At 38.2% G+C, this 26,833-nt stretch overlaps 3 protein-coding genes across 13 annotated transcripts in view; 1 reads left to right on the top strand and 2 right to left on the bottom strand.

The window, feature by feature from the left end:
• Positions 1-1,125, bottom strand: part of cep135 (centrosomal protein 135) — a 29,678-nt gene extending 28,553 nt beyond the window's left edge. For all 3 annotated transcript variants that reach the window (XM_008407437.2, XM_008407438.2, XM_008407435.2), the window contains exons 1-3: positions 554-1,125; positions 258-448; positions 1-168 (exon numbers count right to left, since the gene is read on the bottom strand). In XM_008407437.2, the coding sequence (XP_008405659.1) occupies positions 1-168; positions 258-448; positions 554-666 (472 nt within the window). In that variant the 5' untranslated portion in view covers positions 667-1,125. The remainder of the gene's footprint in view (positions 169-257; positions 449-553) is intronic.
• Positions 1,126-1,652: 527 nt separating this feature from the next.
• Positions 1,653-13,617, bottom strand: exoc1 (exocyst complex component 1). 7 transcript variants are annotated; one of them, XM_008407449.1, is made up of 21 exons: positions 13,532-13,617; positions 12,101-12,232; positions 11,892-12,022; positions 11,657-11,816; positions 11,352-11,369; positions 10,020-10,207; positions 9,690-9,917; positions 9,446-9,578; positions 8,981-9,090; positions 7,780-7,848; positions 7,098-7,247; positions 6,329-6,437; positions 5,707-5,751; positions 5,203-5,366; positions 4,356-4,469; positions 4,041-4,120; positions 3,006-3,234; positions 2,720-2,903; positions 2,436-2,635; positions 2,161-2,355; positions 1,653-2,078 (listed from the first exon to the last, which is right to left on the bottom strand). In XM_008407449.1, exons 2-21 carry the CDS (start codon positions 12,222-12,224, stop codon positions 1,926-1,928), a joined length of 2,784 nt encoding a protein of 927 aa, XP_008405671.1. In that variant the 5' UTR covers positions 12,225-12,232; positions 13,532-13,617; the 3' UTR covers positions 1,653-1,925. The 7 variants fall into 7 exon arrangements, with proteins under 7 accessions (XP_008405671.1, XP_008405673.1, XP_008405674.1 ...); XM_008407451.1 differs by lacking the exon at positions 5,707-5,751; XM_008407452.1 differs by lacking the exon at positions 7,780-7,848.
• Positions 13,618-24,385: 10,768 nt separating this feature from the next.
• Positions 24,386-26,833, top strand: part of nmu (neuromedin U) — a 4,528-nt gene continuing 2,080 nt past the window's right edge. For 2 of the 3 annotated variants that reach the window (XM_008407459.2, XM_008407458.2), the window contains exons 1-5: positions 24,388-24,635; positions 25,524-25,579; positions 25,655-25,702; positions 25,791-25,844; positions 25,939-25,968. In XM_008407459.2, coding sequence (XP_008405681.1) covers positions 24,488-24,635; positions 25,524-25,579; positions 25,655-25,702; positions 25,791-25,844; positions 25,939-25,968 — 336 coding nt within the window. In that variant the 5' untranslated portion in view covers positions 24,388-24,487. Of the gene's footprint in view, positions 24,636-25,523; positions 25,580-25,654; positions 25,703-25,790; positions 25,845-25,938; positions 25,969-26,833 lie in introns of all 3 variants that reach the window. The other variant, XM_008407456.2, reaches the window with a different exon arrangement.

The following is a 26,833-nucleotide window of genomic DNA, read 5'->3' as shown; positions in this document are numbered from 1 at the left end:
CTGGCGTCTGCACAACGGCTTGCATGTTCTTCTCCTGCAGCTGTTGGATCCGCTCAGCTTTAGCCCTGCTGTCCTTCTCCAAGCTGCGCACCTTATGCACATACTGATTGTTTAGAAACTTGAGATCAGATGTCTCATTGTCCAGCTTCCTGATTTGTAATTTAAGCTCTAGAAAGAGAAGATTGTGAGCACACTTTAAAATCTAAAGGTTCTAAAAGGATTTTTTTTTTTTTGTTAAAGGAGGACTCAATCCTTACCTCTACAGAAATGATCTTTCTCCTCCCTCAGTTTCAAGAGCTCAAGATGCATGCTGTTGTTTTCCTTGACCAGTCTGGCGTTTTCTGCCTTGTAAGGCCCCAGCAGAGCATCAACATTTCGGCTCTCTTTCTCAGTCTTTCCTGCTGACAGTTTGGCATTGCGAAGGCTCTCCGTTGTGTGGACCAAGTCGCTGCAAAAAAGAGGGGATGATGGAGTAGGAGGTAGCACTTTTAAAAACCTGTGATTTGTTGGTGGAGGTTAATAATGACTTAGCAGGTGCAGAGGGGTCCTTCACCTGAAGAGTTTCTCCACTAGCGGCAGCGACTCTATTCCGAGAGTTTGTCTGTAGCCCAGCTGATCCAGACGTTTCCGCAGATTGACAAATTTCCTCTCTGCGTTGCTGTTCATTTTTGTATTGCTTGCAGTTCGCTAACTAGTGCTTAAAACCCCCACGAATTCATTTATAAAGTAGAACTTCAGAGAAGGCAAGGGGATATATTACATAGCTTTATTGCTAATTTTTCAAATTAATAAAACTAGCATGTATGAGCAAAACACAATTAGCTGGTTTTGCTATACCTCGGTCTCTGAGGAGACATTGAGCTAGCTACTGGTAAACAGTTTGTGTAGCGGCTATTAGCTTTAATAAACGTCAGCATAACGCCACATTACCCATTACGGTGCCACTCCTCGAGTCAACAGCTAGTCGGGGCTTCTTTAAAAGCTGCGTGGGATTTACAAACTACGTAAAATAAGGATAAATGTGTTGAAATTGAAGGGTTTCCGCGGCAAAGTGGTTTGAAAAGAGCGCCGTTGATCTATGGTTTGGATTCGTCGCCATGGAAGTAGAAGGCCCGGTGAATGTCGAGGAGCGCGTGTTTTGTCAAACAGGGTTGCCCCGGCGGAGGATGGATTACATTAGTCGTATGTCAACGCTGTAGCCATATGTTGAGTGGCAATTCTGCTGTAACACATGGAAAAATTATGGAGATAACATAAAGGCAGCTTGAAATAAAATGTAATTCTGGAAAAAAAAAAAACAGACTGAAATGTTTAAATTCGGCGTATCTATGCTTTTTATTACAAAAATCAGTTCATGTCAGTGTTGTGACTGTATGGCATTATATGCAATTGAAACAAAAAAAAAAACTCCCTCCTCTCTTCTTACTGTCCCTTTCCTGTCTGAGACACTGTTAATAAAAAGTAATAGTTTCACAAAACATTTTTTAAAATAGCTAAGCTTGCATGTTTATTTAATTCATAGTTCTTTTACAAGCATACCTGTTCTACTTTCCACTCGCAATATGGCGGACCTGCTATCATGCCCTTTCTACGGGCAAACAAAAACGGTGCAGGGTGTATCCTTCTATATCTATGATGAAACTGACAGATAATTTCAGGGAAGCTTCAAGTGCAAATTTATTTTGTACACATGACAAGGTGAAATAAAAATGTGACAAACAATTTAGTGTATGGAAGAATTGCTTAAGGAACATACAGGCGCACAAGTTGTGCTGCAACATCTGCGTAACCGCTCATTGTACAACTCACTTTTAATAAAACAGTCACTCACATGAAATGTTCATACTTCAAGCACAATAGTTAATGAATATTCAGCCAAAGTCAGGCAGTAGTGAATCATCAGAGAACAGTTTTCAGCAGGCAAACTAATGGGACTGGGCAATGCTGGAGAAATACTCCAACATGTCCTGGATGGTGAACTCCATGGTGATCCCAGAACCAGGATAACACCTCCCTATCAAACCTTCAAAGTGCTTATACTGACGAATAAACTCATCTTGCATGGAGTGCCACACCACCTGGTGGAGGAGATGAGAAAGTGCAGCATTTTAGAAGTAGCAGGATGGACGTTAAAATCTCACAACGCTGAACGTTTCTCACCTGCAGCAAACTTTCTTCCTCACACAGATGTTTGTCCACCTTTTTGTAAAGGTTGTCCAGACCCTTCTTCACCTCCTTACCGGGATACTCTTTGATGACCTTGCGCAGCTCCTGTTTGTTGAAAGCCAGCTGGTAGCTCACCTCCTCCTCACGTACGCCCTGAGCCACACGCGCCTCAACCCCTTCAAAGAAATGCTGCGAGAGATACGACATCTGACCCACTATAACATCTCTGGGCATGTACATCTGTGTAGAACTGTTAAGATAATTCTTACATTGAGCTTCTCCAGTGGCTGACCAAGGGAGTTGATTACATAAGACTGCAGGTGGTCGGTGTATTTGTGCTTGGCCTCCCGTCTCTCTGCGTCCAGGCAGGAAATCTTTAAGCGTGATAACGTAGAAAAGATGTGATGGAAGTTTTCCATCATGACGACGTCCCGTGGCGTTTTCTGGCTTTCGCTGGCAACTTTCTCCACTGAAAAGACAACTAATGTTAGATATTCTGCTTCCAGGCATTACAAGGAGATTTATTTTATTTAAATGCCACCAAAAGTCTGACCATTCATGAAAACAGCTCTGATAAGCTTCACGTAGGCTTTATCCAGGTCTCCTCTGCGCTCTGCGTTACGGAAGATCGTCTCAGCCAGTTCTGCAAACTCCTCGAATCTTGTGACAAAAGGCAGGATCCCAACTTTGCTTTTCTTTGAAATCTTCACTTCTTCCATCTGTTTAATCTGACCTGACTGTATCAAGAACACAGATTTTAACTTGCTACAGCCATTCAATAAAATTAAATAAATAAATAAAAGACTGGACTGTTCCTGCCTAGAATGGACTCTACTCACAATGCATTTGTCAAAGTTCCTCTTTACGGTGACCAGCACATTTCCCAGGGTGGTGCTGAGGAAAGAGGCTGGATCAACGTTCTCAGCTGTCCACACATGGTGACTCATCTTCACCAGCATGTACAGAGAGTGGAAGCTGTCGATCTTGTCGCCCAGGGCGATCAGGCTGTTGAGTTCGGGTTCGATGCTCTGGAAGATTTTATTCATCATCAGCCGAACCAGGTCCTTCCTTTAATCACAAACGGAAAAGTTTGAATTAACTTCATTTCACATCCCCCCCGTTTCAAAGTATACATATTAAAGGGGCAGTATTATGTATTTTTCAAGCACATAGTGTCATTTTATAGCTCAATCAAGTAACCATGATACCTTCAGTTGTTATAAAAAATGCTGTATATATAAAATATGACTTAGAAGAAAACTGAATTTGTAATTTAACGCCTTGGATTTGAGCCTCTGTCTCTTTAAAAACTCATGATTTCTCTGAAACTCCTCCTTCAGGAATGTTTTTAACCAGCACTACACTGAGAAGTAGCTCCTATAATGAGTTTAGCAGATCTTCAGTTCCATCAGCTGTTTGCTAATTGCCGCTGGTTAGTCTGAAGGAGCTGAGAGAGGGAGGTGCAAGGGAGGGCAGCTCTGTGAGGCTTAAGCTCGGAAACTCCAGCTTTAAGGAGGAATTGCGCCTCAAAGGTGGATCTACGTCCAGCCATGAATGGTTGCCATGGGAGATTAAATGATTTCTCAAACATGCATGAAGGAATCAAATCAACACTCCAGGTATGATTTTGATGAGGGAATAACATTATAACATGATGTAAAGCTAAAGAAAAAGTCGCTTTTGCATAATATTGCCTTAACACATCTTTTGACAAATACGAACAAAATAAACTAAATTCCTTGAGAAATATGGAGCAGGAAGAACAAGAAAGATCTCACTATCTGCCTCCCTGCTACAAAACAACAAAATACATCATGAAATATAATAACAAGGGATTGATGGTATTTTTACTACAAGCTTGTCAAAGTACTCACTCAGATGATACAGAGTGTCGGTGGTCAGCCTGGGGAGGCATTCTTGACGGGACGCTTCCATCCACCTCTTCTGTTTCAGGCTGACAGGACGAGCAGAAATAAAACAATGACAAGTCTTATTAAGCATCTAGTGACAAGTATCGAATGCTGCTGTCACTATCGACATGGCAATATCCGCTACTGCAATATTTTCTGCTTTGAGAGGAGATGCAGGTCCTGGCATGAGACAAGAACGCATGAATGCTGCCGTTGGCTTTAATTAACGTCATTCATTTGGATGTGAGAGCGGTTTGTCTTCTGTGGCATCAGACGCACCTGTGCAAGAGGCGGAAAAACGGTCTGATGCTGCTGCAGTTTAAAGAACTTGCTGATGAAGTCTTGTTCTGCGAGACACAGAGGCTCCAGCTCACTGAGGACCTGCTCAAATATCTGCAAAAACAATCACACTCCATTTAATACAAGTACAAAACAAGACGCACACAATACATGAATGAAAAGAAGTACACTCTGCTTTAGTTACGTTTTAATCTATGTAAATACTGCCTCAGAAATTACAAATTACTAGTTCACTTAGTCTTTTTTTGTCATTGTTTAGGGCTACCACTCACAATTATTTTAGTAATCAGTCGTACTATTGATTGTTCCAATGATTAATCAATCCGATTAAAAAAATTGGCACATAATAATGTTAATAACTAGATGGCAAAAGCTGCTTAATTGGAGATTATTTTTTTCTTTACAGAATTTGAACCAAGTGAAGCTAAGTCAAAACATTTACTGATTGTACCTTTAGAGTTCTGGGTAGAACATATTTACAGACAGTTTTTTAAAAAATATTATTTATGCAAAATGTATATTTTTTGTACAGCTTTGGCTTGATCACTGCTCTGAATATTTTGTTATTACAGCAAATGGCAATTTTTTGAGTGTATAATCGCTAATAAGTTAATGATTAATCGCTTACTAAATTAGTTGATTCTTTTAAATCATCGATTAAGCACAATTTATTTGATGAATCATTTCAGCCCTATAATTGTTAAATAAATTATGTATTTGATCTTCATTTAAACTGCACTTGTTTAAATAACCTCCAGGAAGAACCAGATAACTTTCTTCTCCTCCTAAGCTTTTCCCTGTTGTAGAGTGAAAAATGCACCATCACCTTGTCAAACTTGGTCCTGTCGGCCACATCCAGGTCAGAGGCAGACATGTTGCCCATGTCCAGCAGGGAGGAAGACTGAGATCGGCGGCTGTTGGAGCCTTGAACAGTCAGCTTGTTCAGGCTGGAGGTGGAGCCCGTGAGCTTCCCAGAGCTGCCGTGCAGGCCTGACGCAGCACAGTCAACAGAATGCGGCGTAAGACGGTATTTAGCAAGAAAAATGTTCAATCTTGAGTTCTACACATTTGTTTTTAAAATGCACAACTCAAGCAGCAATTATTTTAACAAAAGTGTCATTTTGCTGGGTCCTTTTGGCTTTAACCACAAAATTATAAAGTGCGTTGAGCGATTAAACAGCATTGAGAGACTTCAACACAAACCAAGCAATTACACTGTGAGGTAATGGACTGTATTAGGTGGAGTGTGAAGATAGGATTACTTTTTCTTTAGGGCGGTGATTAAAAGCACACATTGTAACAGACAGCTCAATCCAAATCTCATACTTACTTTCCGTTTCCTGTTTGAGCGCACTCTCTTTCCGAGGAAGCGTGGCTGCAGCCAGTTAGAAAGGCAGGCATCAAAGACAGACACAGGTTAGGCTTAAAACATGCAGCATGGGACAGAGGAGGGCTAGGTGTTAACTGTACCAGTTCATGTTAACGCTCACGAACGCTGCAGTAGTTCAGACAAACATTTTGAAAACAAATTCTTGTTTCAGAGGCCAAAAAAAAAAAAAAAGAAGAAGAAGAAGCTAATACAGAGCGCAGGAAGCAGAGATGTACATTTCTGCCAAACATCAAAGCTCAACCAAGGGTCCTATGCAGATATTAAATATTCAGAGCTGAGCACGAAAAGAGCCTGTGCAAAGGGAAAAGAAGACATTACTAAAAGATAAAACACAAAGCAAGACTTTACCCCCTGGGACGGCATGTATGAGTCGGTGAAATATACTTTGAAAATAGAACTTATGCGGAAAAAGCTCTAAGAGAGTGAGGCGTAGCTTGTTTCTTTCACATTCATTTGTTGACTAAATGATAAGAAGAGACTTCCACTCACACACAAGTTAATGTACTGCAGAACCGTGGCATGCTTCACCATTCAGACTGTGACGGGAGGTAGAAGCTCTTACCAAACTTGCCCTTTGCTTCCTTGGATGTACCCGCCATCTTTATTTTGGCAACTTCGAAGAAGTCTTTGATTTCCCGCTCGTACAGTCGGTTCATGTAATCGACATAAGTCTGAAAGGAAAAATGTCACCAACTTAATATGCTATACTTGTACTCTATGATATAATAGAGCAAAAATGGCATCTTGACAGTATTTACCTGAAAACAAAAGTGTGACATTAGTGCTTTTATTTCAAGCAGAAACAATTACTCATACTGCTGCTAAAATAATGACAATAAAATAAGAGCCACAGTGCTGTTTTGAACATTTATTTAATCTTATTTTATAAGTAGACTCCAGTAGATTTTAAATAAGTATCTGAAGTGTTTTGCAGTACTTACTATTTCCTCTCATTATACAGTGAAAAAAATAGTAAAAATCAAGAAGCGCGCTAAAAAAGACATGTTCCCATAATTCATGGTTTTTAAAAAATTATGTTAAAAAAAGTAAAACATTAAGTCAAGTGAGGCATACAGCTGGACATGCAGACAGGAATGGTTTTCTGTGGTCAGATGAGTCACGGATATAGTTATGTGGCGACCATAAACATGTCTATTTCCTTGGACAAAGTGAATGCTTCCAATCCCATGAGCACTGTACTAAAAGTTGAACTTTGCATTGGAAGCATCATGGTTTTGGAAAGTCTTACAACATCATCAAACTATCGAGTTACATTTTTGATGCTTATAACCACAATTGACGACATGGGTGTGCTGTGAATGTAAACTGACCCTCGACAGGCCTTCGTACTTCTCCCTGTGGGTGTTCTTCAGCCACTCCATCAGCTTGGCGTAGCGCAGCAGGTCCCTGTGGAGGGGGCTGTGTTTGGGCAGGGTCAGCTCTGTCGTGTTCTGAGACAAGGTGGAGCTCTGATCGTGCCCCTGAGGAAAGGATCGGGGAAAAACAAACAAAAACACACCGTCAAAAGTGTAAATCCTTATTTTTTTAGACCCATTTTAGCTTCACGCTGTTTGCTTTTAATCCCAAACTTTTGGACTCCTAACTTTCCAAGTGTTTAACTCTCGCGGGCCTCATCTCTGCTTCAATCTGTTAGCATGTTTGTTCTCTATTGTTTTTCACTGCTGGACATGCACACGGAGCATAAAACAGGCAGCGCATTTTATGACATGAGCTCATCGCAAGTAAGCTAATGTGAGCACCCAAACATGAAAAGTCCTCAGCCAAGTCAGTCGGTAAGTGGGGGAGGAAAATGGACCGAGCCTCTTTAGCTTTGAGATCAGATGGGAGATGTTAAGGAGTTAGAAAAACACCCCATGCAACAGCCGATGTTCTGTGTGACGAGAAAGCCTGGAATCTTATGGAAACTGGAGTGGATTGTGAGGCGAAAACATTAGCAAGAGGAGGGCAAGTGGGGAGGGGGGTGAGGGGCGGGGTTGCCGTGAGGGTACTCACTGGAAGTGACAGACAGGAAGACCTATAATACTGAGGGATGGTCATTTTGAAGTAACTGAAGTGGTTGAACTGACACAGAGACAGAGAGCAGAGTGGGATGATTCAAAGTGAGCAAAACACAGAGTCAAGAACAGGCTGGAAAAAAACACAGGAAGCTCAGGAAGAGCGTGCTCGCTAAACAGGAAGTTCATGAGCGGCGGAGGAGAAGAGCCTGGAAACAGAGCAGCTGGGATGGGACTGTGGCTTCACGGCTCAAACACGTACAGGGTGGATGTGGGGGAAACCACAAAGTTTTAAACTTTTATTCCCACAGTTTTGATAATAGCTACGTTTGCTTTTGTGTTTAAATATGTCAAAGAATGAGGAAAAGAATGAATTTGAAGTTATATTTTGGGATTGTCAGGTCTACTATGAAATGCCTTTGAGAAGTATCCATAACACTTGAACTTTTTCACATAGCCACATTTTAACCAAAAACCTCTATGTATTTTAAAGGGATTTTGTGTGATAAACCAAAACAAAGTTGTGTAAAATCACAAACAGAAATTATATATGTTTCTTAATATGTTTTTCAAATAAAAATCTGAAAGTTGACGTGTGCATTTCTAGTACATTCCTTAAAACTAGAGTGTCTAACTCTTATAAAAATATATATTTTTTATATATTTGTGAAAAATGTCACTCATCGTCCAGTGCTAACTACAAACAACCAATCAGGGCCAGGAGGCAGGTCTTAGCGCTGTTAATCTCCTCCTGTATGGCGCTGCACATTCCAGCAGTGCCATACGGAAGTCAGACTGAACACAGATCTATGAACATCACTTTTCAGGACTACACATGTCAGATTTTCATTTGTAAAAACTTTTGAAAACAGTTATACACCATTTCATCTTGATCCATCTCAAAAAATTGTAGCAAAATACATTAAAACTTGTAGTAGTGATGTTAAACGCTACTTTTAAAGGTGCATTGTCCTCGTCAGGTATTTTTCACGTAACCTGCAGGTTGCTTCTCTATTCACTTTCTTTGCCTGTCAGTCTAGATTTTACACACACAGACACACATATATATATATATATCACAAAATAAAACCTTAGCTTAAGGGAATAATGCTGAGTAGTCACATCATGTACACCATTTACTGAAAGTCAATCACTAGAAGGCTTTGACGGCGATGTCAAAATGACACTGAGGCCGTTACCTGGTGAACAAACACATTATTGAGATGATTGGTGAGGCGACGAGCAAAAGTATCTCTCAGCTCGGCGAACAGCTTCTGCTGCTGGTTAACAGCCGCCAGCTGCTCATGGCCTGTAGGAAGAAAATATCAACCATTACAATTGATTACATAAAAACAGAACCACAACTAAACCTGACGTAATCAGCAATAAATCAATTAATCGCATGATAAATTGATTGACTTTTCTCCTGGTTATTTATTTTGGATGTTTAAAATGTTTTCCAGTTTCAGTCTTAACTGTTTAACAGTTAAAAGGTTTATTGATCTTTGAGAGGGTGTACTTGCATTAATGAGCAAAAAACTGTCTGAAACAACAATATTATCGTTTATCACAATAACTTCTGTAGCAATTTACCATCCAGAAGTTGTTAACGCGACAGACGTAACAACCACTAGATGATTTTCTAGTGTTCAGTGGTCACTGACCTGGCCGTAGAGCCACATTCATGCACTGCAGCAGAGCTTCAGAGGCACTGATGCATGCCTCTATACCTCTAGGCGAGGTCAGGTCTCCCTCCTGCAAGGCCCTGATGTGTCCCTTTGACAAGTCCATGTAGTTCTGCAAAAGGACAATCAGATTTCTTCATTAAAACACTTGATAACTTTTGGTCAGAGGGGAACGAAACAAAAATAAAACAAAACAAACAACAACAAAAAAATAACGCCTCACCACTAAGAACTGGATCTCGTCCAGCAGCTTTCCGTTGTTGGTGTTGCTGATCTGAATGAGGCGGTTGCTCTGAGAGATCTGGTCCATCTGGTCCTTGACGCTCTGCAGCATCTCCTCGTAGCTGCTCAGCTTCCCCTCGATGGTGTCCACCTCGGCCAGAGCCTCGTCCAGGAGCTGCATCAGGATGTTCACCTGCTTTTCCGATGCCATGATGGACTGAATGTTGGCCTTGGAGTAAAAAGAGGTAAGACTCAGTAAAAAAAAACTAAAACAAAACAAACATTATTCTGGATTTTTGTGTCAAGACTCTCAAGAAGTCACTTTGCTCACCCCATCTAAAACCTGCAGCTCCTTGAAGAGCTTCTCTGCGAAAGCTTCCGCGTTGGAGACGGCGAACTCGCACATCTCCATCATGCTCTCGATGTCCTGCTCCTCACGCGCGCTGAGCTCCTGGTACTCTTCCAGGGCGTCTTCGTCACCGCCTGCAACGCTCTGACTCTCACCACTTGGCACAGACTCTAAAAAAAAAAAAAAGGTCATGAAACAAAAACGATGTGAAATCCAAAGAAACAAGGAGCAAAATTTTTTAAAACTGTGTATTTTGGGAGTCGTACGTTTCAAATTTCTAAACAGCAAAACCACAATAAAGGTTGTGTTGAGTACAAGGAAGTGCTATTCTGATGGATTTCTTGTTTTAACCAAACTATATCTTGATTGGACATTTTTCCAACCCCTGATGAAAATGCAGGGTTAAAGGGAAAGCAAAATTTGGTAGTAACATGAAGAAAGGTTGAAAATATTCTCATAACTTTTAAACTCTTCCACATTTTGTCACTTTGCAACCACAAACTTCCATATATTTTATTTTGATTTCAGTAGAAAATGATATAGCACCTAGTTTGTTATTAACATTACGAAACAAAAACAAAAGCATGCTCTTATTGGAGAAGTGACAGGAAACGTCACTTCCAACTGAAAATCTGTAACCACGTTTACAGATGTTCTGAATCCAGTCGGACTGAGCTTAAGATATTTTAAGAAAAATCAGCAAAAATTTCAGTCTTCAAAATTGCTAAGCTAACAAAAGATATCCCAGTAAATGTGGCACTACCGGGTGTTGAGAAAGTGGAGTTTCTCAACACTGAAAGTAATTAGTTGTAATGGACTATACCTTTTTTTGTAAATTTTGAAAACCATATTTTGTTGCTTCTATCTCAAAAATCATGCTCTACTTTGTGTTTGTCAATAAATTCCCAATAAAATGCAGTAAAGTTTGTGATGGCAATGGGACAAATCAAAGGAAAGTTTAAGCCCTATGAATGTTTTTTGGCAAGGCACTTTATACACTCAAATAATAAACTGAAAAAAGTCAGGATAAACTAAACATACAATGCATGAAACCACTAAAGATTCTAATAATTAAGGTGAAATAGCAAGAAAAAAAGGTCTAGAAGTAATTAAAAATTAAATTGTTCTACAGAACATTTCTATAAAAAAAAAATAAGAATAAACAAAAATAAAATAAAATAAAAGCCTTCCATGTTTAGTTACACGTCATATTACTGGAGCTATGAAACGGTGAGGGTCTCTGATGAGGATGATGGTTTGACATTATGAAAAGTACAGTGGAAAGAAATGAAGGGGAAATTTAGTCCTACCAACCTTCCGCTTTAGGAAGTTCTGGCCAGAGAAGTTTAAGAGGAAAAAAAGTGAGAATAAAGAAGAATTTAACATGTAAAATAAACATAAATCGAGACACAAAGATTTATTAAACATGCTACAAATAAAGAAACTCAACCATAATCCAGAAAAGTTGTCCCCTTTCGCTAAAACTGAAGAGGCAGGCTGAATTTTAACTTAAAGCAATCATCTTGGAAGACAGACGCAACTTTAAAAGAAATATAATTTGAATCACAAAAAGGGGGACGCAGTCCCAGCGATGGCTGATAACAGAGTGGCTAACAAACCTTCAAGAAGCTGAGAACTGACATTGACAAATTCCAGCTTCTTCCTCAGATAACGCTGGTTCAGCTTCCAAATGCAGGAAATGAAGGAGTTCTTCTCTGCTGTGCTGCTAGCCAACCACTTGTAGACCTTCTCGAAATGGAGATCAAACTCAGGATTCTCCTGAAACGTAACACAAAGTACGTTACATCTGACTCCTTGACATTTGAGCACAGTAGAACGAGAACAGACTCTGACCTTGCTTGCATCTTTTGCATCCACTACTGTCAGGTCTCGGAGTTCCCACGTCTGCTGCCTCTTGTAGAAGTCGCCTTTGTCAGATTTTTTCACTTTAACCACTTTAACTTGTACAGGCCTCTCCGTGGTTACTGCAAGAACACATTTGATTTATTATAAACATGTAGTTTTTCTTATATTAATTCATTACTCACAGATGGTTCTCGTACCTGTGGCGCACAGGAAGCAGTTTTTCTTTTTCTTTCCTGCCTTGCAGACATTTACTATGCCAAGGAGACGCTCATCGTTGGGCGTGAAGATGTCCCTCTGGAGAGCATGCTTGATGGCTGTCATGGTGGATGCTGTCATACAGAAAAAAAAAAGATTACTAGGAAAAACTGTGTCCATCAATACAAGCCCTCGAGTTTTATACATAACACACGCAGCAGATTGGCCCTGAAGAGTAAAACATAGCAATAAGCCACGACTGCGAGAACATTCTGACCACGTCTGAATGACACCAGTAGCCCACAGCGAAGGAAAAACCAAAGGACAGAGTAGGAACACACACATCTAAACTTTAATGCTGCCACATGATTAATTTGTAATTCAAATCCCCCTTTGCTATGCTTAGCATTATAAGAAATAATCAACAAATCAATCGGCCTGAGATCAGATTTGAACTATCTTTTGCTAAGTCAAATGCTAATGAAAGTGAGGTTCTCTCTTCCTAATTGTTAACGCACAAATGAGGATTATTTTTGCAATAGCTTTATTTTCTGCTTGATTGCAAGTATTACTTCATAACTTCCCATCTCTTTTATGTGTAATCCTTAGAAGTAACATTTAAATTGGTCAAAACCAGAAAGAAACCTCTCGAATCACTCTTTAAAGGTTATGTTTCGCATCATTATAAAAGGGCTTTCAATGTCTATTAGAACATAGATTACCAAAAACGAATAGTATTCAATTCAATAACATCTTTTTAATCCTTAAGGAAAACCAATGGTGTAGTTATTCTCGTGCTTGTGTTGCATTGGACCTGAACATGCTATCTTGTTGAATAATTACGCTCTATTTTGCATGCATTATTCTTTGCACAGTGAGCCACGAATGAAGTCCTCAGAAAAGAGTCAACCTTCTTTATTAGTTTGTCTAGCTTTTTAAAGTCACTGGCTCTGATGTTGCTTCCCCACCAATTTGAATGTTTTTGTTCTCTTCTTGAATACAGGAAATTCTCAGATATAAATACTAGTTAGTTAGGGATTAATTGGATGTATCTTGATTTATGAATTTGGTACTTTTCCGCTACCTTGTATTATGATGTTAACAGGAAAAAGCTCAGACTATTGGTACAACAAAGTACGCAGGAAGAAATAAAAAACCCAAAAAATTTTTTTAGATAATTCAACACCTGTTTAAACTCGATTTTAGCACAAGAGCTCAACTAATAACAACAACACAGCTGTTGTCTTCTCTGCTAATGTTTCGGGTTAGCTCTGCTGAGCTAACAGCGATTAGCATCAGCTGCGCCACTTGCAGATACAGAGCAAAAAGCACGTCAACTTAAACGACAAAGTAACTAGAGTCCCTTCAAATTTGTCGAGCAAAATACCATCTTTCAAACCTTTTAAAGAATAAAAACAAAACGCAATGGTTACCTTATTTTTTTATCAACCCACCAGCCCTTCAAAGCACCGCCCTCTCACTTCCTGGTTGTCGAGCTAAGCCGTCACGTGACGCCCTCCAATCCGAAACCACTCCCATTGATACCATCCTTCCATATCTTTATTTAACAAATCTTAAGGACGATCTTAAGATTTTAACTTTAGAAAGCATCTTTTCTAATCTTGTCCAGCAAAACAGCTTTTACATAATATTAAACATTCTCTTCTTTTATTGGCAGGAGCTTCTTATTATCCATCCATCCATTTTCTTGACACCCTTGTCCCTCAGTGGGGTTGGGAGGGTTGCTGGTGCCTATCTCCAGCTAATGTTCCGGGTGAGAGGCGGGGGTCACCCTGGACAGGTTGCCAGTCTGTCACAGGGCAACACAGAGACACACAGGACAAACAACCATGCACACTCACACCTAGGGACAATTTAGAGAGGCCAATTAACCTGACAGTCATGTTTTTGGACTGTGGGAGGAAACCGGAGTACCCGGAGAAAACCCACGCATACACAGGGAGAACATGCAAACTCCATGCAGAAAGACCAGGGCCGGGAATCAAACCCAGAACCTTCTTGCTGCAAGGCAACAGCTCTACCAACAGCGCCACTGTGCAGCCATGCTTCTTATTATTAGCAACAAAAACAGCTAAACAATATATAAAATCATTGGTGCTCCAGTTTCAGCACCCCCTATAATTCCAGTAAAATAACTGTAACTAAACCATGTTGGTGTCAATTGATACTTACCATTCCAGTTTCATTTATAGAGTACTTTGAACACCCACAAGACCAAAGTGCTGTACACAAAATAAATGAAACAGCAGTCCCATGCCCACTTGCCCCAAGCTTTGTCATATCTACAGTGAGAGCAATAATAAAAAAAAGGCTAAATTAACAAGACTGGATCAGAGGATGTTCATCTTGTTGTTATCAAAGCCTAATAAGTTAAACGTGGATTCACATAGGCAGGAGTATAGTAAAGCATAATTTAATCCAATCAGCAAGGAAACATACAGAGCAGACTAATGAAAATAAAGAATTGAACATGGTCACATTAAATCCTTCTTTCAGGATATCATTCATATAACATTCTGCTTCTTTCTTCAGGTGAATGAAGTTTTACATACAATCATGGATCTCCTGATATTTATAAGTACGTAATCACATGCCGTAAAGTCCACACTTCGTCAAACCAACATGATCTTTTCACAACACCAGGTGGCATTGTTAATCCACAAAATTGTTAGTATTTCCAGAAATAGTTTGGTTTATTCCCTGCTACATGTCTGTGTATGTGTGCTGTTGATGTTTCACTTATAGATCATGTTTTTTTAGACAGCAAAAAATGCTAAAGTTGTTTCAAGTTTGTTTCAAAGTCCACAGGACAGGAAGAGTCAACCAAGTGTCAACACACTGAGTCATACGTGAGATGTAGATGGAAATAAGGGATTAACCAGTGATCTGCACACAATGCCTTGAGGTGCAACTTCTGTGTTTGGAGTTATTGTGCAGAGACATTGTTGGATTTCCCAGCTGCTCAATGTGTCATGCTCTGTCACGCACAGTTAAAGTCACGGTCTCGTCCTGGGTGTGATGCTGGCTTACGAACAAGGCACCACAGTGGAGATATTTCAAAACGGGAAGTTTTTACTCCATTTTCTTTACTTGCCATGTAGTGATCTTAGATGTCCACGCTGCAACCAGAAAGATCATGCATTATTAATCCAAGCACAATAGCGTCACTGAAGTGTCAAAAGGTCTATTTGGCAACTTTTAGCTTTAATGCACTCCGTTTATTTTCCCCCACTCCTCTGGGATGTTGAACCATAATGCAATTCATATAAGTTGTAAATTTCACCTACATCATATGCCACCTGGTAACTGATTTATGGTGTTAATATACAGGTAATAGGATAGGATTTCAAATCCACAGACTGTAGATCAACACATACATAAACATACTTATGTATTTACTTGAACAGATAAGAAAGTAAGTTGTTCTCTGTAAAGCTAATAATAAAAAGAAATCAAAAAAGGTGACAGCTGAATCTGTTTTGGACTTCATGTCCAAATTATGTCTGTCATTTCCAGTCTAGAGAAATACAGAACATCATGAATTTATATTTAAAAGTTCCTAGTAGCCTAAAACATTTCTGAACTTATTTTATTGGTAATGATTTATGGAAATATTCTAACTTTTTTTTTTTTTTTTTTAAACTCATGCTTGAAATATTTGTTTTTGATAAAATCACCGGTTTCACAATTGTTGTGATTATTGTTAACACTTTTGTTGGAGCACAGAGAGAGGCTTGTTTAAAAAGTCATCTTCTTTTCAGCTCACCTGAGATTTAGGGACAGTTATGGAAGAAAGTTGATCTTGTATTTGGTGAAACTTTTCGGTGCTGGTTTAGCCATATTTTTTGGGGGAAAGAATGCATTTAAGAGAGCTAATAATGACCCAATGTCCTGATTTGTCAAAGAGTTCATAGTACCATGCACTCACACAATGTTTCAGTGGACAAGAAATCCGGCCCACAGCATCACAGTTCCTCCACCAAACCTGCCAAAGGGGATGTGATGCTTTTCTTTTTTTAAAAAGGTGTCAGTGTCCGATTAGGTTACTACAATAAAAGCAATAAATTTCACTTACCCTTACAACAAACTTTTCCACCTCTGTCTGAGAAACAAACATCTAAACAAGCACGCATTTTCTGCATTTCTTCGCAGCGTCCAAGAGCGATTAAGTGTCAACACTGACATTCTGACAAGCAAGAAAATGACACCGCAAAAAACAACAACAAAAAAAAACCCTTCAGACAAACTGTTTGTCGACTAGTGGAGCGAGGCAAACAGAGCTGCTCTAGCAGGTGAGAGGTTTAATCTCTAAATAAACCTGTCGTATCACTGGGCCAGTAGACCGACGAGAGAGTTCCAGTAGCATGCATGCCAGGTGACATGCAGAACAAAAGAGCATTTCACTGATGTGCTGCAGTGTCAGGGGAAGGCGATTACATCTGTATAATCTACATTTGACATTCATCCTGGTGATTAAAGGCAGATAGCATTTTCTAATTTTGCTTGGAATCAGAAACATTGGAGTTGCTATCTGGGTGGCATTTTCCTCAGCCTTTAATATGCTGGAATAAGAGATGATTGGTGCTGTTTTAGACTTGATTTGTTGAATTTTCTGCACCTGTGTGGATATAAAAGCATCTGCATCTAGGTTACGACAAAATATACAGCCAGGCAAAGTTGTATTTGCAACATAAATGGCTCAGATCAAACAAATATCAATCAGAAAATGAAAACAAATCAATGATTTTAACCAATAAAGTGGAAAAATATAACCTAACGCAGCTTTGTGTGATAATATACTTTAAAATTGTTTTATATAATGAATTTAACAGTAATTAACTCTATTTTTAGGTCAATTTTATCCACCACACCCAGGCCTAATTACTGCCAGACCTGTGAAATCACTTAAACAGAACCTGGAGGACCTGAAAGTTGAATTCTGCTTTCTACCAGAAAATCCTAGATGATAATATCAGACAAACACTTAGTGACCTTAAACAGATAAATTATACCCAACCACTGCAATACTTTCGTAAATACAACTTTGGAAACTCATGACAGCCTTGGTGTAATTTCTTCACTCCAAATTACACCAAGGTACAAAAAAAGAGCTAAAAACACACTAGCTATATAAAATGAAATAAGTTTACATAGCCTGCAAGGCAGAGCCAAAAGGGTAGATAAAACAATTATAACATTTTTAAATAGATATCTGAGAGAGAAAGAGCATTAGAGGAAGATAAATCACAAATATTGTTTTTCATGAAGCAAATTGTTGATACACTTTAACAGCACGTTCAAGCAATGCTTAATTTCTGCTCAAAAGTGATTTGTCTAAAGGTAATTTATGTAAACTTGCATGCCTTTACAATCCGATAGAATAAAATAATAAAACTGGTGTAAGACATGATTTGTTGTTGAGCCTACAAAGACAGATAACACTGGTTGTGGCAGATGGCCGGACGCCAGGCTGTGCTGGAGAGTTTTCCCTCTCCACTGTCACTACATGCATGCTCAGTATGTGGGACTGCTGTAAAGTCCAGGAGGAGTAAATGCTGCCTCTTGGATTTCTTTAGATAGAAATCTAATCTGAATAATAACCTGAACTTAATGGATTGCGTAATAAGTAGAATCAACTGGAATGTATGTGTGATTGACCTGAACTGTGATTGACATGCTATGAATTGGTGCTATACAAATAAACTGAACTGAATTAAATTTAGTACTGGTTATCATAAGTGCCTCTAATGGCTTGTTTATTTAATTGGGATCAATGCAGTATTTTTTAATTTAAATCAAACTGAGATGAATTAAAGGGAACAAACATATTAATAAGTTTGATATTTTTGTGTGTGACGCAAATAGCAAATCAGCCAATCAGCCAATCATACAGTAGCAGATCTAGATATGTGGTTTAGAGAATTTACTGAGACGTAAAAGGTAAATAACTTTGTTGTTGGTGGGCTGGTTTGAATACTTCAGAAAGAGATGATTTCCTGTTAAACAGGCCGCTACAGAAGATCCTTTCAAGACCCAACCACCTATAAATCCGTAAAGACAGCGTTCAGGTATAATAACTTGAGTTACAGCTATGATCAATTTTTCTGTATTAATAAGGTATTTTAGAATTAAATTCAGTTTAATAGCGAGAAAGACTCCACAGCAGCTCTGTCCAATAACACAAACAATATCATCTTTGTGGCTGAAGACAATAGTCTGTGTTTTGTCCAAGGTGTACCATGTTGTTAGCAGTATGTCACCATCATTTCTAAAAGCTAGGTCATACTGGCCCAACATCCTTTGATTCAGCACTTGAGATAGCTTCTTTTGACATCTTTTGAGAAAAACAGATCTCTCTCTGTACAATATGTTTCAACAGATGAAATTCTATTTCAAGGAGGTATAAAAGTGGATCTGCCTCTAACCTGTCCATGATATTTAGTAGAAGACTTAGATTTGCTTGAAGAGTCCATAATATGTGTAGGCTATCTTCTTCAGCGTTGTTGCTATTAGTGCTACAAATCCCATGACTTAAAAAAAATTAATTTAAATGCAAATTTTTGTCAATGGACCCATCAGTCTTTGCAAAAAGTTGCTGGGGCAAAAAGATAACCATTTGCTCAAGACAGAAATGCATGCATTAGAGATGGGGTTATTTGTTATGTTGATGAGTTCTATTTCCTCTTCCGTCAGCAGGACTATATGTGGCGTGTCTGTGCATTGCTCGTTTGGTGTTGCCACTCATTAACAGCGCTTCTCACTGTGTGTTTTAGCACCATCATCAGCTATAGCAGTTCTGTCATGATCTATAGTCACTCATTTCATAATGACTTTTTTATATCATAATGGCTATTTTAGTGATGGAGGGGAATCTTATTTATTTTTGCATTTACATGAACTTCTTCAATTTTTCTATTGTTCTATGAGATTTATATAAAAAAAAAGGTAACACTTTATTTGAAGGGGGTGAATAAGACTGATATGACACTTTCATAAACATGACATAACACATGTCATGAACATGAGTAAGCCTTCATGAATATTTATGACTGTTGTAATAAAGCGTCATTCGGTAAATTACGACACTTTTAATACAAAGTTGACATTATTCAAAATGTCTTTGCTATGACAACTTGACATTAACCAATAAATCATTACTGTTATAAATTTGTTATAAAAGTATTACTGATTGTACTTTAAAAATAAGATAACTTTATGTTATTAAAGGTAAAGTTTAAACAGTAATGATTTATTGGTTAATGTCAAGTTGTCATAACAAAGGCATTTTGAATAATGTCAACTTTGTTTTCAAAGTGTCGTAACATTGACTATACCTGGCAATTTTTGCAGTACCTTTCATTAATTGGTATTTTCTTGTTTGAATCTTTTGGTCCTAAAACTCTCACACGTGATTTAATAACAAATGTTTTTCATCTAAAATATCAAGTGTATTCACAAAGAGTACACCGAGAAAGGTATTGAAAATAAGTATTTATTAACATAAAATCATCTTAATAATGATTATATTGTACGTTATAGGTAAAGCTTCTGATTATTGGTGATCTGGCTGACAGTCTGCTGTCGCTTCACCACCATCGTTGAGTGAATGTGTGTCTGAATGGGATGATGACTGATTGAGTAAACTGCTTTGGAGTCCTCAGACTTGCTAAATCACTACACAAGTACAGGACATCTACCATTTGGAATGGAGGTGACTTTCCACCTCAATGCCCTGTTCATTTCTCTCTTGGCATCCAACATCATCAGGCAATGGTTTGCTACCCACAAAAAGATGTTGATTGAGTTTTTCTCACCCTACTCTTTAATCTTTTACACCAGTGAGTATTTTCTCTCAGCAAGGAGATGGAAAGCATAGGAAAACTGAACTGTTCTTCCTACAACAATGTTTTCCATAAGGAGATTTTCTTATGTTCCCATTTCTACTTTTGTTTTTTATTCCCTTTGTGCTCTGCAGTGAGGTATTTTAATTTCTGTATCATAATGACACGGTCTGTCAACAAATTACAGTAAAAGCACAAACGTGAATCTCGTCCAATCTCCTACCATTGATCTCCCAAAATTACAATTTATAGTACTTGTCATCAAAACCTTTGCCTTAGTTTATGACAGAATATCCCTCCAGAGTGCTCTGTCATATTGACAACATGACTAATCAATCTGACTGTCATATCCTTACACAATGAAACAAGGGTATGTCATTCTGAGGCACTGACATGTTTTATGACACAGATGTTTAGATGTTGAGAAATGAATTTACTTTTTTTGCAAATGTTGGGTATGAGCCGAAAAATGTGATAGAGAAGTGACTGAAAAAAAAAAACTGTAAATAACCACCAAGAACTCAATAAAGCTCTACAACAATGAGCTTATTATTTCTGAATTACTTCTACAGAAGTAACCACTATTTATGAAAATAAATGTGTACCAGATTAAAAGAAAAGAAATGCAGCCCTTCAGATAATTGTCTGCGCTCACCTCTAATGCAATATGTGTCGCACGTTGTACACATCTGTAATACTGCAAAAATTGTATAATATTCAGCAAATCTGGTGCCACATAAATCACAGCATGAAATCACTCTGTGTTAATGTCCATTAACTCATGATGCACAAAGAGATAACTAATCACATAAACAGGAAATCATAGCACACTGCAGTATTCAGAGCCTTCAGTCTCTAAATGCAGGTCTGGATCCTTTATACAGGCAGTATGTTATTAAAATATTCTTTTGATGGTCATAAATCACCAAATCTGGATAAGCTTGTCCTAGATCTCAATGAAAGCTGGATTTGATTGCAGCAGGAAAGAATCAGGAAGAAAAAATTGCTGTCAAATTTGCTGCATTGTGCAGATCATATTTATTAGTGTGTGAGGACGCTGATAGTTCACTGCTGTCATCCTTTTAGGAGACGAAACAAACTTGCAAACTTGAGTAAAAAGAAAGTAATACAAACAACAAGGCTTTGTATTGAAGGTGCCACCTTCCATCTTACACAATAATACACCAAGTTATATTTAACTTTTAAGTGAACATGTTTCATATGAAGCAAACTATACATAAACTGTATATAAAGCAATCTTTCTTTTTGTAATAGAATAATTTGCAGCATATTGGTGACATAATTCGGCTCATACTGGTCAAAGTGGTTTTCTTGATTTGGAAAATACAACAAAGAAGGAGGCATGGGAAATTTCACAAAGTTAACAAATGGTGTTGGGAGGAGGATGTGGCTTGTTAATGAGTCACTCATCCTGCTCATTTTCCAATCACGAACATCATGGATGTGTTTTGGTGGATCTGACTCTGGATCTGAACTGATGACATTATGTCAATCAATTGATTGAATCCTGAAGCCATTTTCTGCTGAACACTTTGTGATATATTACAGAAAACATTCTACCTTATATTGGTTTGTACCACATTTTAGCAAACTACCATGAATGGATTATTATTGTTTCAACAAAATATGGCTGACCTTTTAAGTTTAAGTTGTAATTTAAATATACCCAACAGGAAAATCTTGGGATTCCTCCGACTTGCACTAAATACAATGCACAAAGTGACAGAAAGCCACAGATTTGGACTGGAGCCGATTTTTCTCCAGTATCTGTGACATTGCCATGAGGCTTGAAGTCTTTTCAGGTGAGTAATTAAGTTAAGTGTACAGCAGCTACACTATTGGAAATAGTTACAGCTTCATTTCCAAACTTGTGAATATTCATAATGAGGGATGTTGAAGTCCTAATCCGGAAGTCAAAAGAAGATCATTTCACTATAAACCAGCTGTGGCTATCTTACCCTCATACCATTTCTGACGAAGGAGTTTAAAAAAACAATAATCAAAAGAGATGTTCTTGAACAAAGAAGCATTCAAGCAGAGCTCCAGAAAGACCGGGAAAGCGCAGGCACAGTTTTTTTAAAATAGAAACTATGAATGCACATAAGTACAATGGCTTCTACGACTGTTCACTGCACAAAATTCCACTCCTGAAGGAGCAAGACTGTTTTATATTTCACTGCACGTGCAGAAGTTGTCATTACCCAAAAGGGTCTGTCAAATTTTAACTCATGTTATTGTTTATAAACTAATTTGTAGTGATCTCTTCTTATGTGTGGATTACTTAGAGTTGTGGAGCTATCGTGTTTGAAAATTATTCCAACAGAAACTGAAGAGAGAGAAATAGAAAAAGTCAAATAAACTAAATTTGGCATTTCATTGTTAAGCCTTTCTTTCAATTTCCAGGCTTTGAAAATAATATTTCAATATTTTAGAAAAAAAAATCATCCCCATTCAGTGATTAATTACAAGACTAATAAGGGATATTTGGTTTCAGTTGTGTTGCATAGGTTTATTACTGGTTCCCTTCTTTGAAAGAGGATTAGAAACAGATCAAAGTGAAGCCCATAATCTGTGTTGTGGTTTCAAGGTGTAATAGTGTCTCAATCACACACAAATAACCTTCCCATTGGAAGCCACCTTCTTGGTTTTAATTATTCAATAAACCAATAACGATATGAATCTAATTACAGCAGTGTATGTAAATGCCAAACAACTTTACAACAACTTAACTCTCCAAAGGTCATGGCATTTCAAGTGTTATCCAGAATGATGGCCCAAATGATTGCCTTCTCCATGAGCTTTCAGGAGGCAGCAACCACGCTATACGATGATGCCAACAAACATTTCCTTTACTTTATGATTCTTGTTAAGCTGTTAACAGCGAGCAGGTTATGGCCTGCACACTGACCCACTGTTTGATATTAATTTATGAGAGAGAGATTAGTGTAGGAGGATGACAAGGGTGGAGATGAACGTGATGTTTGATTGAGATGCTCGGCTCTAACTGAAGCTAATATGGGAGGAGGACTTGTGGCACTTTTCCTCAATCAACTGTATCCTGTTTTTATATTTAAAACTTTTATGCTTGCTTTAGCCAAAACAATATTTCTCTTTCCATGGAGGCAATGAAATCAGTTGGTCAAAATGGTGTGTTAGCTTCATAAGTGAAACTGACAACATACCTTATTACAATAAATGCTAAATCCTCCTGGAACACTCACATTTTATCTTGCAGCATTTACGTCTCCTTCTTACATATCTCCCACACCTCCTCTTCATGGGACTTTAATAAAATCCTAAATCCCTTGTATTCATCAAGCAGTAAACTTAATCCACCTTACTTTGTATTCATCTATCAATTCATCCTATTTCCGTTATCTTTTTTTGCACGGGTACATCTACACAGTGGTGTATTTTTTTTTCTAAATATATATAATTATGTTTTCTGATTTATCGTAAAAGATCCTGACAAAAATAACTACTTTGGAGTGTCTCTGCTTTCACGCATGGCTTCACAAAGGCCAACAAATTGCCTGAGTGCTGAGACAAGGTAATTCCGTAATGACTAATAATGAGTCTCTATACAATGAAGTAATTTAAATATATTACAAGTTTAACAAAAGTATAATGCGATTAGTTTTTTTTTATAATTGTTTATAATTGTCTGACCTAAAAACGGAGGAGCGCCATTACTTTTCTGAAACAGCACTGCTATACAGTAAGTTCTGAGCTTCACTAATGTAATTGTTATCTCACAACTTTGGCATAGTACATGTTTAGTTGAGTATGAGTTTGGGTTGAGTGGTTTACCTGAATGAGTCTCACTTTTTGGCAGCAGAGCAATGATTTTTTTTTTTTGCTTTCTTCTTCTCTCTAGTTTTGACTGGAATGGTGGTGATGGTATATCCAGCTGTCCTGCAGTAAAACACAGAGCTTGAAAATCCTCTGAAAGAAGCACATATATACACCTGAATGTCAAAATACTACCATTTAATCTACTTTTATAGTATAAGAAACAGTTAAGTCACACAAAAATAAGAATTAAACGCACAGTTTACTACCCAGTGTTCCATTTAGCTGAGTTTAGAGATAAGTGGCACACAGTAGTAAAATATATCTTGCGTACTTATTTTAAATTACCATTGGTAGCTACTATCAAGCTCCCGACGTTAGGACTTTTAACAGTGACAACGTGACACCATAAACAATTTTTGTAAGTATATATTAAGTTTTCTGACCGCTTGCAGCTTTCTATTTACTCACTATTTTGTCCTAATTTGCCCCCTTGTTCCGAGAAGCATTTCACCGCCAACTTGTTGATTCAGCCTTATTAAGTTACCGCGCGCGAGGGGCTCCCTTCCCAGTGACGCAGCCACGTTTCCCCTGTGGAGGGTGCGGGGCGCGTGAGCCTTCATATTTCTCTGACGCCAGACAAAAAGTGTCAGAAGAGCTTGAAGTAGGAGGAAAAAAACACAACAGCGAAGAAAGGCCACTCAGAGGAGGGAGATGAAGACCTTCAGCAGCCAAAGCCAGCCTGAGCAGCGCGGAGCCCTCTGCACCCTGCACAGCCTCAGCAGCGGCGCCATGAGTCCCCTCAGCACGGCCAGCATCACCCTGGCAGTCCTGTTCATCCTCACCATACCAGTCTCTACAAGTAGGTTGACAAAGATTTTTATTTTTGACATGAAACAATTATGGTTTTTTGTTTGTTTGTTTGTTTGTTTGTTGTCATTTTGTTTTTTTGCATGATTTTTGTTGTTGGAGAAATCAAATTAACACCTCCAAACTTTTCAATTAATGTGATAATCATTGTTTTTAGATTGCTTTTATAGTATCTATCTATCTATCTATCTATCTATCTATCTATCTATCTATCTATCTATCTATCTATCTATCTATCTATCTATCTATCTATCTATCTATCTATNCTATCTATCTATCTATCTATCTATCTATCTATCTATCTATCTATCTATCTATCTATCTATCTATCTATCTATCTATCTATCTATCTATCTATCTAAACAAGACAAGATATTTCTGTTTGTGTTCACTCACTGACAGGAAGTCAAAAATGAGTGAAGGGAGTACAGATGTGGACTGACACTTTATCGTGTCTTATCAAACTGACCTTTGAGTGTGTTTGTATTATTTAAGGTTAATGTCAACAGTGGGCATTTTTTTTGTCCATAGATACACAAAACATAGAGTAGTTATTGGTATTTAAAAAAAATAAAATTTATCCTTTTTTTTGTCAAAGCAGGTATAATTTTGCGTCATGTTGATACAATCTCCCTCTATGTTTGACTGTGAAGCTCTTAACCTACTAATGGACCTTCACTGCAATCATGTCTAAACATACAGGAAAAAATGTTGATTATTCCTATCCTACTCTGACTGCATCCACAAAGCTCTAATGCAGTTGTTTAGCTCCCTCAATAAGACCCATACTGTCATGTTTTGGATCAAAACACTTTACTGATGCAGACTATTTGGCTTAAGTGTGAACTGGGTGTTTTTATGTGGTTCTGTGAAATTAAAGGTGTCCCAGTCAGTCTTCAGCAGGCCACAACAGACCAGAGGCAGCTACTTCGTCAGGTAGACTTTACTTTATTGTATTCTAAATCGGTTTTCTCTGTGCAGTCCCCCCTCATCTTTTGTGCTTCTCCACAGATAGACGCTGTTTGCTCATCCTACCTTTCTGCAGACCTGAAGTACTGGGTGAGTGAGCTCTGAAACAGCTTGCTCAGTTTAGAGGGAAATATAACATTAAAAATAATTTCTGACAGCTGCCATATTTGCTTTCCAGACATCAGATGTCATAGGAGAACTCTGTATCTTGATGTTGGTTCAGAAGTCAAAGGTATCTTACATCATATGCTGGCTTTGTGTCGTCTCAAAATGCTGGGTTGTGCTGTTACATATCTTCACCAGTAATCTGATTTATGCATTTTTAGGAGCTGAGAGTTCAAGAAAACAGTAAAAGGGTGAGTTTTTTCTTCTTTAATGGAATTTATTTATTTAGAAATATGTTGGCTGTTGGTTTGCATGTGAGATACATTTTTTTTCTCCTGATGTTTGACATCCTATGCTGTATGTGCAGTTTTTATTTCACTATTCCAAACCACAACGCTATCTCTTGTCACAAGGGGTGGTAAGTTAAAAAAATAATAGTGAATAAAACTGCACTGCCACAGTGTGTTGCTTGATTGAACAAAAATAACTTTATACCGGACCTGCATCTAATTTTTTTTAAACCTCCTGAACTGGATATTGCTTTACTAAAACTGATAACAGTGGCAGATAATTTGCGTATTATTTCCCCAGAGCACGCATAATTTCTATAAAGAAATAGCTGCAGAATGCATGGTGACACGAGCATGGTACTAATATGCACAGAATGCTAATTAAATCCTCTCACAAAGCTTTCCTCACTTTACGAGTGTGATGAATGTTAGACACCATTTTGCTCAGGAAGGCACCACGGCTTCAAAAAAGTCAAGTTCCTTGAATAACTGCCTACATCTTCAGGACAGGAACGAACCTTGCAGCCAATCTGGATTTGAATCCTGACCTGGGTTCTTCTTGCATGGACTTTGCATGTTCTCTTAGACTAACCTATCATCCCCCCAAACCCCCCCATCATCCTGCAGGCACAGACAACGAATGGATGAAAAGCTTTGAGAGCCTTTATGTAATTAATTTTACATTTATTTAGCTACAGGTATAATTTCTAACATCACAGCAATGAGCAGTTGCATGCTTAACTTGAGCTTGCTTATAGCTGCCTATGTTTAAATGAAGTGGTGTTTTCAGACACACACACACACACACACACATATATATATATAT

This window comes from Poecilia reticulata, linkage group LG4 (assembly GCF_000633615.1).
Source record: "Poecilia reticulata strain Guanapo linkage group LG4, Guppy_female_1.0+MT, whole genome shotgun sequence".
Lineage (NCBI taxonomy): Eukaryota > Metazoa > Chordata > Actinopteri > Cyprinodontiformes > Poeciliidae > Poecilia > Poecilia reticulata.
This window is presented reverse-complemented; position numbering and strand designations above follow the sequence as displayed.